Below are 14,973 nucleotides of genomic sequence, written 5' to 3' on the forward strand. Positions count from 1 at the left end.
GATGAGTCTTAAATAAGTGCAAATATTTTAGTGGTAGTATATTTCGACCCCAGAAACTTTGGAATTTGGAATTTTCTTTCCTCTGGTTGGTCAAGCTCCATAAATCCTTATTTCTGATAGTATTTGGCCAGAACATTCCTACAATTTTTCGCAAACTGGATGAGGTACCGTTCACTCTTTATTTAGACATCCTGGATAGTTATGACCATGTTATGGCTTCTGTCCTATACATGAATGATACATATTTAAATTATTAAAAGTTTAGGAAACTAAAAAAAATTACACTTTTGGAAATAATAAAGCAAGTCATAATAAAGCAAGGTTTACTAAACTATTTATGTATTTTAACATTTATTGATAATATAATAAATAGTTACAGTTTAGTAAGAAATTTTTCATTTAATGATCCGGATCCTTTGATAGGAATATCTATATAATGCTGGGGAATGTTTGTTACTATTCGTATACACTCTTGATAATTCGTACATAGTCTGAAAAAAGTTAGCTCTATTTATTTAGAATTCAGGAGAGACTTAATTTTAATTATCGTATTTGTAGTAGGTGACCAGGGTGACCTAATAGATGAAATATGGTACATCCTAACTCGTGTTGCAAATCCATAGTTAATTTTGAATACTAAAAGTAATACAGATTCCTTACGTAGGCGTAAAATATACAGCAAGGTTTACAAAGTTCAAATTGGCTCCTCTACTTGGTCCTATTTCTCCATGAGGTGGATTAACCACAATTTCTTGAGTAGCTGTTGTTTTGTACACTTCAAAAAGAACCTTACTACCTAAAATTGCAAAAAAATGTAACAAACTTTTGCTAAATTTGAAAATTGTATCTGGTCTCTATTAGGTTTATGTACAGGGTGAGTTTTCTACGATGTTCTCTATGGGCATCTCGGAAACTACTGTAGCTAGAGGGAAGATATTGTACTACTGTAGCTAGAAAGAATTGCAGTTTTATAAGGTCAAATATATGCGCCGTTTGGATTTTTGAAAATGGTTATCGCTTACTAGATATTTCGAAAAAAAAATTTGGTTATTTTAAAAACGCTCTCTAATTCCATTATCATCTGTTTCAGATAAAAATTGTAGATAATCACATCCCTAATGAGATTGTGTTCTCCTTTTTTTTTCCTAAAACCTGTCATTTTTGACATATGACACAAACATGTTTTTTTTTAAATGGAAACCGTAGTTGGCCGTTACTTCATAAAAAGCGCCATTTTATAAGCTGTCCAGCGAAATAAGCTATAATACAATACCGTATGATAAAAAAACGGCCTCCAGTTGGTTTGGAAATGAACATCGATAACATTTTCCATATGATTTTACATTCAAAATGACAGCGATCTTCATTTCATAGCCATCGCTGACGCCGTTTTTTTTTTCGATCATATAGTATCTTTTTTTTGAAAAATTACTGAGTTATACAAGGTGAGTCTTAAATAAGCGCAAATAATTTTAGCGGTGGTGTATTTCTACGCCAGAAACTAGATTAGGAGTTTTTTTTTCGCGAGAAAAAAAATTGAAAATATGGAATTTTTTGATTTTTTTTTAGTTTTAAGTTAAAAAACATAATTTTCTGATAATATAGCAACACAGGTAGTTGATTAAATTTACAAGAAAGAAAACCCAGAAACGATCCAGTTGTTCTCAAAATTTAAGAAAAAATGATTTTTTTGAAAACTTTTAAAATATATACTCGGTTATTCTAGACTTATATGAAAAACGGTAAAGAGGAACCAAACAACCAAAAAAAAGAGGAAATGATACCAAACCGGTCTCTAAAAAGCGTAAATAACGTTCACCGGTCAATGTATTCTCGAAAATGTATAGTCCAAGAAGAGTTGAACCAATAATCCCACACGCTTGTCATTTGAAAAATTCATATTTACAATTTAGTTGTATCTCCATAAAATATTTTATTTGGATGTGACAGTTTGACATATCTAAGAGCAACGACGATTGAAGTTGTTTGTCTCCATGGCTAAGTGAACTTGTTTAAAAAAGATAAGAATTGGCTATAACTCGATTGAACTTGTTTCCACGGCTCACTCAGTAAAATTGTATAAAAAAAGATAAGAATTGGCTACAATAACTCGATTCAACTTGTTTCCATGGCTAACTCAGCGAAATTGTTTAAAAAAGATAAGAATTGTCTATAACTCGAAAAAAAACATATTATCGCTGGAAAGCTTAAAAAATTGCGTTTTTATGAAGTCATGGCCGTCAAAAAACATATAATTTTGTCATATGACAAAAATGAATTTTTGAAATATCTAGTAGTTAAGGCTTTTTCAAAAATCCGAAAGGTGCATATGTTTGTTCTCAGAAAACTGCAATTCTTTACCCATTTCCAGTAGTTTCCAAGATACCCATAGATAACATCGTAGAAAACTCACCCTGAACAGTTAAAGGGGTGTGAAGCATTCCTTCGTACTAATATCAAATATATGTTAGTCTGAACAACCAAACCAAAACAAATTATTTTCAACTACGATTGACCTAATAATGCAAGATATTGACTTTGTACCCTGTTTATTCCTGTATATTATGTAAGTATGTATAGCAATTATTCGTTTAAACTCTATAAAATAGAGTATAAACGAATAATTAACTCTAGAGAAATATTATAAAAAAGTACATGGATCTTCTTGATGATAACTATTAATAATTAACTAAATTTATTATAAAATTAACTATGGACAATCAAAGTAATTTTAATTTTTTTTTATGAAGGCAAAGTTAGAATAATACCTGATTTATTAAACAATGTTACAACAGCTTTTTCAGTACAACCATTTAAAACATATCCGAACTTGATATGAACGGGAATGACAGAAATACTGGGATAATAAATGTTGATACGTAAGGGAATTACCTAAAATTGAATTTAAATTTATTACGTTATATTGTATAAAAACAATAAAAATTTAAAAAGTATTATTGTTGAAGCTATGTATTTCTAATTACTTCATTCAGTTCTTCTGAATAACGAATTAATAAATTCTGTGCTATGGTAATAGACTTGTTGTCTTCGTCAAAATGAAATGGTCCGTCATCTATTACTTCATGTCTGGAATTATTGGCATCTGCGTTTTGAATTGCGTCAATTGGTGCAACAGGTTTAGTGTACAGTTTTTCGGCCCAGGTGTGAATATTCTCGTAAGTAACACTGCATAGAATAATAATCTAAAAATGTTATTATGTAGATAAAAATATCATCATAAATGATATACGACTGTTGTCTTTCGTCTTAGAATAACTAGGCCCGCAATATTTTATTTTAACCTTTTTAATATACGGGATGAGTTTTTGTAACATATTCCTTGGCCAACAGAAATAGTGATGAGCGAGACTGGTCGTGATCTTGCAGTCTTTTGGTCTTGGTCTTGCACCAAATGCAAGACCAACCATGCAAAACTTGCGGTCTTGCATTTTTTCACATTTATAATGTTACGGATTCCGTGGGTCCACTATTTTAAACTCACGATAAAATACTTAACGAATTTATTTTCTCACTTTATACACAATTACTAACTTATAACACACAACAAACTAACTATTTATAAGATTCCTTCACCAAATTGTCCGATTTTCAATTTCCACGCGGTATATTCAAATTTCAAAAACTGTCTCAGTTGGTTTACGGCTCCGGCTTCATAATTCTATTGATTGCTTCTCTCGAAATTTCCCAATTCTCGGAAAGCGTATTCTCTTCATACCAGAATTCATTGTCTGATTCCTTTACTTCCTCGACTTGACTAAAGATGGCGCCTGAAAGTCTCTTTAATTTCTGGTGGATGCTGCGGTTGTGCAGGCAACCAGTAATACATTTTTTAATTTCAAGTGGATGCGCCACTTTTCTTGACATTGCCCCCTTTCAAATTTGATCGTCCTGATCAAGGTTTCCTTGTCTGGTATCTTCAATCGATCCAGATGAACTACTTTCATCTTACTTCTAGGGCTGCGTTGAATCCGGTACACAACATCATTTATCCTCTTGATGACTGTATAAGGACCTTCCCATGCTGGAGTTAACTTTGGGGACCTCCCTTTCTTGCGCTGTGGGTTATATAACCATACCATATCGTCCTGTTGAAATCCCGTAGAATTAGCTCTGAGGTCGTAACGAGCTTTCATCCGGTCACTGGCTAGCGTAATCTTACTTCTCACGGCCTTATGAATTCCCAATAACCTTTCCTTCAGTTCATCCGCGTAGTCCTCTACGTTCGTGGTGCTGTCGTCTGGTGATCCGAACACCAAGTCACAAGGCAACCGTAATTCTCGACCAAATAAAATCTTCGATGGTGAAAGTCCGGTGGTGTTGTGAACTGCACTTCTATATGCCATTAGGAATAGTGGTATATGCTGATCCCAATCTCTTTGATGTTCATCCACCATTTTCGAGAGATGTTCTTCAATGGTCTTATTGAATCTCTCGACCATCCCATCAGACTGCGGATGTAAAGCTGTTGTCCTAGTCTTGTGAATACCAAGCAGATCACACATCTTCTGGAACAGTCTTGACTCGAAGTTCCTTCCTTGGTCAGTGTGAAGCTCTAAAGGAATTCCAAATCTACTGAAGACATTATTGACTAATACTTCAGCTACAGTCGATGCTTCTTGGTTTGGAATGGCAAAAACTTCTGGCCATTTACTGAAATAATCCATCGCCACTAAAACGTACTTGTTGCCCTTGTGCGTTTCAGGGAATGGGCCTGCAATGTCAACAGCGATTCTTTCGAATGGCAGTCCAACGTTATATTGTTTCATTTTTCCAGGAGTTGGCGCTCTTAACCCCGGCTACTGCACAAGTTTTACATTGTCGACAATCTACTTCTTGACATCTTCGGCACAATCCACCCAGTAAAACGATCTCAGCTTGCCTGGCTATCCGCTTTAATCTTACATTTGACCTCCAGTTTTTACCGTGAATTTTCCAATACCTGGGTAACTTTCTTCCTTGGTACCAGTGTAACTGAGTTGTTACTGTCCCGCCACCTCGCACTTTCCCACGTGCGCTTCTAACAATCCATTCTCAATAACCAGTGAATTCCACTGGAGCCCAGAGAGCTTTGAAAACGAGTTCTCCTCTGTCCGCAATATCCCGCCACGGTGGTCTCGCCGTTACCTTCCTTTGAGCCGTAGTATTGTCTGATGTCTGATCTTCCATTTGATCTTTCCTCACTGTATCGTCGTCCATGGTTCGTCAGTTCTAAGCTTCTTAAAATTCTTTATCTTGATAGTGCTTTCGCGATGCTCTTACTCTTTCTTGTCCAAGGTAGCCTCGTCGTCGATCTAGGGTCGTTGTCGATAATTTGTACCCGTCCCACATGGCACCCAGCGGTTTTCCTAGTTCCCGAACACAGCCCTTTGGTATCACCAGGTATCATCACAATTTCGGGAGGATCTTTCTTCCATATTTCTGGTCTCTTTTCTTTAGATACAGAAAATTCCTTACTTCCGATTTTCAGATGTTTCTAAGTGGTGATCAAACGAAAACCATGTTGACTGATCACATCCATACTCCATGATAAAATCATCTTCAATGTCAGCCACTCAAATGCCATGTGCCGGGAAACTTCAAATTCTAACTCCAATCTCCATGAAAATCCCTCCCCGTACAACTTCTGTAACTGTAATGTGTAAATACACTCTTCTTCTAAGAGGCATCATCTTCTCAACTCTTTTGCACTGAAAGTTAGTCCGCACCAACGATACACCATAGTAGCGCCTGTGTCCACAGTCATTCGAATTTCTTCTACCATTGACCTTCCTGTTGATCACCAAACTGTCAGCGGTTTTTCCTAGACTTTAACGGAAAACATCCTAGGGGCTCTGTTTCTTCAGCCAATACTCGCTCATTAGTGTTGATTCTTGTGCCTATGTTCTCTGGATGAAATGGAATCGTAATTGGACGCGGGTAATCCTGGGTTTTGATGTGAGTACTCCTGCCACATCTATAGCAACTTATGTCCTGGGATTCTCCTGATGCTGGATGTTCTCTGACAGGAATGGAATCGCATTTGGATGCGACAATCCTGTTTGATGTGGCCATTCCGCCATCTTATAAAGTAACCATGTCCTGGGATTCCTGATGTGCGAAGGTTCTTCGATGAGGAAATGGAACGTAATTTTGATGCGACAACTTCAGTTTGATGTGGTTATTCCTGCTGCATCCATAGCACCTCATATCCTGGAATCTTCTTTGGTTCTCTGTCTGGGTGTTGTTGACTCCTTTTGTTCACTAGTAATTCACATAGTTTATTGCATCTCCTCCAAACGTGATGTGTGAGAACTCTTTGGCTGTTCTCAACCGTTACCGAGCCTATCTTCTGTTTTAGGAATTGCAAGCAAATGCAGGTTCCCATTTCCAGCGCCCTGACGAGTACCTCTGCCGCTGGTGGTGTAGAAAATCGCGATATTTGCAGTGCCCTCTGTAATTCATTGTCCTCAGTCCGCTGATAGTAAAGCTACCAGCGAGTTCCTCCTCAAATCCTTCCAGTTTCAGGATACGTTAGGTGCCCAGCCGGGACGTGTCTGCTTTAAATTCCTGCAGACTCTCTCCGGACCTCTGCAGGCGTGTCTTGATCTGGGCCTGGTAAAGTTGGCGTCGATGTTGGTCGCCATATCTTCTGTCCAGTGCAGCGACCAAAGTTTGGTATTCCTGCTGTTGGGCTGCAGGAATAGTTTGCAACAGTTCCAGGGCAGGGCCACGCAGCGCGATGACAAGTGCCGCTGCTTTCTCCTGGTCAGTCCATCCGTTGGCAGCGGCGGCTGCTTCAAACTGACGGTGGTACATTGTCCATGTCGTTTGTCCATCGTAGGTCGGGGCCTTAAGGTTCGCTGTTCCTTGAACGCCAGGTGTCTTTACTTGTACCTTGGTCTTCTGTAGGTCCATCTCCAATCTTTCTATCTTCTGCTGAAGGCGCTCCTCCAGATCTTCTACAGCTTCTTGGAAGTGGTTCTGTTGTTCCTGGCAACGTACTTCCAACATTGATTGTTGCTTTTTTTCCATTTTTTCGAAACTTTTCTTGATACGGTCCTGCTCTTCAAGTTTTTCTTCTTGTCGACGCACTTCAAAACCTTGTAAAATTTTCTCGATCCGGTCCTGTTCCTCTTGTCTTTCTTTTTGATGACGCGCCTCTAAGCCTTCCAGAATTTTCTCAAGCCGGTCCTGTTCTTCTTGTTTATCTTTCTGGCGACGCACTTCTAGATTTTCTACAATTTTCTCCAACCGTTCTTGTCTAATTTCTTGATTCTCCATAAGCATTTTCTGTAGTTGGTCTTGTTCTTCTTGACGTCGTAGTTTTTCCCTCTCTTTTCTCTCTTCCAATCTGGCCTGTTCCTTCTCTTCTCTCGTTCCCCATGGAGTCTCTTCTTGATCTCTCCGGCTTTTCTTCGCAGCCCTCTTGTTCTCCGTCTTTCTCCTCTCCTCATATTCTCCATAAAATCGCCCAATAAATTTTGCTTTCTTACTCTCCATCTTCTTGGCTTGGGTTGTCCTCGTACCAACCATAAAATTCCCAAATCTGCGTAAAAATCGTCCAATCCACTTAATTTCTTCTTAAAATCCTCTTGAATCCCACTTCTGACACCAATTGTTACGGATTCCGTGGGTCCACTAATTTAAACTCACGATAAAATACTTAACGAATTTATTTTTCTTACTTTATACACAATTACTAACTTATAACACACAACAACTAACTATTTATAAGATTCCTTCACCAAATTGTCCGATTTTCAATTTCCACGCGGTATATTCAAATTTCAAAAAACTGTCTCAGTGGTCGATGGCTCCGGCTTATATACTCTATTGACTGCTTCTCGAAATTTCCCCAATTCTCGGAAAGCGCACTTCTTCATACCAGACAATTCTCATTGTCCGATTCCCCACTCTCGATCCTGACTAAAAGACAGAGCCCGAAAGTCTTTAACTCTGGAGTGGATACGTTGTGGTCGTGCAAACCAGTAATACATTTTAATTTCAAGGATGCGCCATTTTTCCTTGACACACACATGATATAAAATGATTTATTTTATTCCAACATTTTTCGTGTTTGAAAGTTTTAATATATTACATATAGTATTTCTCCGACCATTGCATAAAAATTCAAAAAAAGAAATGCTAATATATAATAATTTTCATCAGACAAATACAAACACGAAATAACGCTTTATTGTGCAAAAAGCCAAAATAGCTTCATCGACAAAGCATTTACAAAACAAACAAAAGCACAAAAAAATATACAAATAATAAAAAATATACAATACAAAGCATACAATTCAAAAAAATTTAAGTCTTTAAAATTACAAATAGAACATACATGGACAATTGCAGAACATAAAAAAAAGGCGTATCAATAAAATTTTACAATAGGAAGATTGTAAATAGATATAATTTTAAGAGTTATAAGATATTAAATAATTGACCTTTGACCAGTGTGTGAGATGATCAAAATTTTTAAATTCAAAAAAGTCGTTTACCGCATATAGGGCTCTCTCCAGTAAGTATGATTTCAGAGCTTTGCGAAATGCGGGAAAGAATGAAAGCGACTTGATATTCAAAGGCAGATGATTGTACATTTTTTGACATTGTACAGTATTGAACCTTTAACTAGTTCTAAGTTCGGGGTTGGTAGATAAAGATCGTGCTCCGCATTCCTAAGTGGATAGTTATGAGATGACCTTTCGGGAATAGCAGATATGGGCTTGCGGATTAAACAAACGGATTCAAAAATGAATAAAGAAGGAAAAGTCAGTATTTTGAAATTTTTAAAGAAATTCTGGCAGTGAAATATTCTAATAATTTCTTTTATTAAAGTTTTATTTGCATTAAATTACTAAATATACTATTTATTTCCTATTTATAAAATGCTTGTAATAAAAATCTAGGATATATCCTCTATTATAGATTAAGGACAACACCGGTATCAGGTCTAAGGAGAGACCAAGTTAAAGAGGTGGAAAAAAAAAGAAAGATCATCCAGCCTCCACCTCACGAGGAACTCAGATGGAGACAAGATCCTCGACTGTGAAGGGCACGGAGGGCCAAACCCCAATCGTGGAAGGATGTATACCCTCGGAGGAAGAACATCTGTTGTCAGAGGAGGATGGGAAATACACTGTCCCTCCTACAACAGGAAAAGCCTCATGTATGATGAGTTATAAACTGTATGATGAGTTATAACTCAAGGAAGAGGGACACAATAGATCTTTAAGGTTACGGTGATTAAACTCATTCCTTCCCACTCTACATTCTAGTGCCTTCTTCAAAAGCGAATATCTCCAACAAAAGTACAGCTATTGAGATGAACCATAGATATTTTTTATACAAGACGATAAAATGGTATTTTTAATGGTATCGTCGACTGAAAAGATTAATTCACGAGCGATGAAATCGCGAGTGAATTAATTTCGGGAGACGATAATGCAATTTTATCGTCGTGTAGAAAACTATATTTTTTTCCATAGCGTTATACATAGAGTTACGTTTTAAAAAATATTCAGAAATTATTATTTTAAGGAATTTATTACGAGTAGAAAAAATATTGTGCTGGGCATAGGTGCTGGGTTTGGCTGGGTTGACGTTGGTTTCTATGTTTCTATATAATTTGACAAATAAATAATGCTGTCTCTTTAGTTGTCAGTTTTGAGTTATCTATGGTTTTGAGTCCATATTTTTTAATTCTCTTTCGTGTCGATTGCTGATTGAATTGTAGCCAGAAATGGCTCAAAACGAAATAAGTAAATTACCAACAGATATTCAGGCTGAGGCGACAAACACCATATCCAAACTACTTCCATTTAAATCCCGAATAACTTATGAAAAGGAATACAAACATTTTCAAAAATGGAAGCAATTAAAAAACATGCGAGAAGAAATAAAGTTTTTAACCTATCCTCGCTGTTAAAGTGTCATTTAATCTACCCCAAAGAATATACCTAGCTAGAAAAAGAATGGACTCTGCCATACTGAAAAATGATCCTACAGAAGTGGCGCCATCTATTGAGTAGGGCTTGTTTTAAATGGATCGAAGCGCAGGCTTTTTAAATGAGCGTATGTATTGAATTTTACTCTAAAATAATTAAATTTGATGATTAAATCTTATTTTTTACACAAATTCAACAATACTAATAACAAGTATCGTTGTGATGTGTAGAAAATAAGATTTAACAGTATAATTTATACAATTATTAAATAAAATTAAAGCCAAACATGTGAAATATTAATTATTATTTAAAGTTTTTATTTATAAGGCAAATATTTAAACATTGTTTATTATAATAAAACAAGACCAACGTAATACGCCCAAAGTTTTGTAAATGGAGTAAATATAAATAGGTACTTAAATGATGACAAAAATAAAAGACTTACATTATATTTTCAGGGCCACAAACAAAAGGAATTGTCTAATTAAAACACATATAACAAATTATAGTTTGAAAAACGTTTTAATAATCATTTTTGATGATTGGCGCTATGACAACGACAATATTTTTTGAGAATTTGACAATAGTATGACAATGGCCGTTGGAAACTATGGAAACTACAAAAAAAATCTGATTGAACGCCATCTGGCAATAACTAGTAGCAATTTCTTAACCTAAAAATTAATTGCACTACCACCTAGCGCCCGAGGCGGGAACTATTTTATTTGAAATTGCCGTGGAAACGGTGGAACCGCTTTTGCTATTTCACTTTCCGGCCCCTGATCTACCCTTGCGGTTAAAGTACTATTTTATCTACTATTTTTTATAGATATAAGGCAATTTTAACAGTTGCTATGGAAAAAAATAAACTATCGAGAAAAGATTTACCTAGATCAGAGCCTAGATGACAAAATGATTTTTAAATTTCTTGCTGTCTTAATATATTCGACAGGGTGTTTAAAACACCAAAATTTACGACCTAATAATGAAAGACAGAATAAACTGTTAAACTCAATAGGTATTAGCAGTTATTAGTAACTGATGGGATTGACAGACGAATCCATAAACTGATTCTAAGAAACAAGTCTATACATTCTATGTGAGTACGGTATGATTTTGTGTCGGACAATGACAAGCCATTGGGAAAGAGCTATATGACAAGTTCAGTCTTTATGTTATTATATTCTTTGAAAAACTGGAGAATAAAATCTGGAGACAGCAAGGAGACTACAATAGATTTTTAAAGATCGATCTGGAATAGTGCACCTCATCTAAATCATCGAATCAATTTTAATCTCATGGCGTCCTTTTATACTGTTTTCTGACTATAGATATGATACTATTATTAAAAATAAACTATCTTTAATTAGGCTTACATTTTTGCATTCTCCAGGAGCTAAAGCGAAGTCAACTTCGTCCTTTTTGGGACAAAATGGCTTGCCAACATCCAATCGCCCTTCTACAGTACAACTTAAAGGATTCCTTGCTTTGAATTTGAATTCGAAATCTGATTTCCTCTGTAATATTACATCGTTTGCGAAAATGTGCAAATTTGTATGATCGTTTTCTATGGAAAAGTCTAAATAAGGTCTATATAACCTAACTGAAATCTCCACAATAATAAAGTTACGTTGTCTAAAAAAATAATTTGACTTGAACCTAAAATAAAAACTAAATTTAAAAAAATGTTCTCACTAGATATTCTGAAAAAAATTACCTATCGTCTTTGTTAACAAATATTCGACCAAAGATATATCCTTTGATAATAAGTTGTTTCTCTTCAGTTTCGACATTTTTTGGCGAAAATAAAATATTTATTGTTTCCTTGCTGTTTTTAGAGACCTGACTTTTAGTTGGAAAAACCTATTTATAATTTAAAAAATTCGTATGACAAACCCCATTAAATGCAGTAGTATCTATATCTTCAATCCTTTGGAAATGTTCCATTATAACAAAACACTACAACTAAATACCTATCCGTTGTGCCCATAGATTTAGTAAGAATATATAATATTTATATATAATATTTATATATTATATATATATAATATATATATTTATAATGTCTTTGGTTGTGCCTAAAGTGTCGCTTGGTTCAGAACCTGACAAATAACAGCTCCCACTCTAACGACTAACGAATTAAGTTGAAATTTAAAATTAGAGAGTTCCAATATAGCACAATGAATGACAAGTTAGACCGCAAGAAACTGTAACAACTGGATAATAACTATGATATTACTTAAGAAATGGTAAAGAATTTAGAGAAATAAATGTTTATACAAGGCAAACAATTACAGGATAGAGTATTTGGGTCTTAAGCGGCGTTTCCCTTGGTCAATTTGACAAAGTTTTCCTTGGTCAAAGATCTATATCTAATCTCTATCTCTAACTAGCTGAGCATCAGTTGGGCTTCGTCGTGATTTCCTATGTTTATAACTTTTGGGACTTCACACATACTATCGCCGATATATCCAGGGCTTCCCCACCATCGCTAAACCATTGACAAGACTTACCGAAGGATAGAGGCGTTTCTCTTGGGATTCAGCTACACTCTTGGCAATGGAAACTTTATATTAGATACCGACGCCGACGCTAGTAATGTTGGATCAGGCACTGTTCTGTCTCAGATCCAGGATGGTCAAAAAAAGTAATTGGATATTTTAGTAAGACATTGTCAAAACCGGAAAGGAACTACTGTGTTACCAGACGAGAATTACTAGCAGTAGTCAAAGCAGTTGAACACTTCTACAAGTACCTCTACGGAAGAAAGTTCTTGTTAAGAACAGACCATGCTGCTTTGAAATGGCTGTTGCAGTTTAAAAGTCCTGAAGGGTAGGTAGCTAGATGGATCGAATGATTGCAAGAATTTGATTTCGGCACAGAACATAAAGCTGGGGTAATCCATCGAAATGCCGACGCACTGTCCAGAAAAATGGACACGACTTAACCATCAGGAGTAATGTCCGAGTTGTTAACGGTGCTTCAGAGTTTTCGACAGGACGATCAAAGGCAAGGTACTTAAACTGTTTAGTTTATTTGGATCAAATGAGGAAAGGTTTTAACCATCAACTCTCTTTACAACCATCTTTGTAAAGAGAGTTGAATCCGAGACATCTTGGATCACTAGGTCCTTGATAACAAGAAATCTATCAAACATTTATTAATTTTATTTAAAGAAATATATTGAATTATACGCACTATGAATATGCAACTTGAATTATACGCACTAGTTTTGGAGTGAGTGTTTTACCATTAGGCTACAGAAAAGAATCTCTAATAGTCTCTTTAGAGGTGATAATAGGCCTTGAAGAGAATATTTTAACTTAAAAACGAATAGCAGTTCCAAAACAGAATTCTAATATCTCACCGATACTGTAGTTCATTTATGATTATTCAATAAAATTTGAATAATCTGGCATGTAAGACCAAAGTTATGATACAGAAAATAAAATTTGAAAAATCTGGCATGTAAGACCAAACTGATACAGAAAAGACAAATATTTTCTAAAATACTGTGGAACTTATAAAATACTGTGGAACTATGGATAGGAGCTTAGATGGGTGGAGAACCAGAATGGAACTACTAAGTTTTGTATTTTTTTTTATTTTAACGGGTTTTGTTTTATAAGTGACACTCTCAGAAGATTGCAGACACTCTCTTTTATACCGAATTTACCTCTATAAATTTGCAGCCTTCAATCCCAAAATACTCCTCGGTGAAATCAAAATCAAACATGTTTTCACTTGATTTGTTAACATCACAAAGGAAATTAAATGCGGGCTGGTCCGACTCAATATCCTTATTTGGCCACAAAAACACGTGCCACGATACCTCTACATCCACAGATGAAATGTTTGAAATAGTCACGTTTCTTATAATGTCATCAGAATGCATTGCAAGACTGGAGCCAAATCTAAAAGAATAACGCATCTTTAAAGTGTTAAGTCGTAACCAATAAAATCTACGGGGCAAATATTCCTACAGAACCTAGAAAATTATAGTTAAATGATTCTGCTCACAACGATAGGAAATTCCATACAAATTTTCTAGTGTTCAAATGAGTCGCAGCCCCCCCTAAAAGATTTTTTTTTTTCAACAAGCGAGATTCAAAATAGGCTTGTTTCGAAAGGTCTACAATTTTGGGCAAGCGGCCGATTTTAACGTAATTTTAAGAAAAAATATTTTTATTATGTTTTAATTTTGTGTCAAATTAATGCTACCTGGGTATAGTTGAGGTCTCAAGAAAAAAATCACCTTTATTAGTCTATTACCTTACGATAGGATACTTGTTGATGGATCCAATGCCAAATGGTACTTGTAGTGGACAACCAACAACTTCAATTACAAGGGAAAAACTAAATAATGATAAGTCTAAATATTACGAAATTTCAAGTCAGGGTGTATTTCCGCGATGTATTAGAGGATATATCGCATATATCTTCGCAATCGAAGATTCGATGAAGCTAAGAATTCCCATTTTTCAGGGCAGCCGGTTGTAAGCAGAGCTATACAAATTGTTTTTCTAACAATGGGGTGCCATGAACTTCTTCTGAAAAATTAAAAGAAAATATAATTTTTTTTTTTTTTTTTTTTTTTTTGAAAATTAGTAGGTAGAAAATTAATGATTCTTCTTCTTTGGGTGTCATGTGCTATGCCGCACGTTGTCGATCATTCGTATGTTTTATGGCTATAAGACGTACTTTTTGCCCAGGGTAAGAAATACATTATCTCATAGACGTACGTTTTGATGGGGTTTGATATTTTTTCGAGTCAAGAGTAAGCTACCCTTAGGACAGTATTTATTTAAAATGTCTGAGTAAATTATATTGAATTCTCCTTATCTAAAGATAGCTTAAGTTTTAATTTTTATAAATATTGTATATTTTTTTTTATAGTTTTTAAAAATGGATATTGTTATATTTTGTTCTAGTTTTTTATATTAGTTGTTTTAAGTTTTACATTATTTTAAGGTACTTACGCGGACGCCAGCTGGATAGACATGACTGGTTTATTATTCAATAA

The 14,973-nt window shown here is 35.3% G+C and overlaps 1 protein-coding gene across 1 annotated transcript; it reads right to left on the reverse strand.

The window, feature by feature from the left end:
• Positions 1-355: 355 nt before the first annotated feature.
• Positions 356-13,835, reverse strand: LOC115875297. Its single transcript, XM_030890716.1, has 7 exons — positions 13,627-13,835; positions 11,668-11,813; positions 11,327-11,609; positions 2,985-3,203; positions 2,769-2,892; positions 661-796; positions 356-491 (listed from the first exon to the last, which is right to left on the reverse strand). The coding sequence occupies exons 1-7, from the start codon at positions 13,684-13,686 to the stop codon at positions 374-376; spliced, it is 1,086 nt and encodes a 361-aa protein (XP_030746576.1). The 5' UTR covers positions 13,687-13,835; the 3' UTR covers positions 356-373.
• Between the last annotated feature and the right edge of the window lie 1,138 nt (positions 13,836-14,973).

Source organism: Sitophilus oryzae, unplaced genomic scaffold (assembly GCF_002938485.1).
Source record: "Sitophilus oryzae breed Bouriz unplaced genomic scaffold, Soryzae_2.0 scaffold_1368_pilon_pilon, whole genome shotgun sequence".
Taxonomy (NCBI): Eukaryota; Metazoa; Arthropoda; class Insecta; order Coleoptera; family Curculionidae; genus Sitophilus; species Sitophilus oryzae.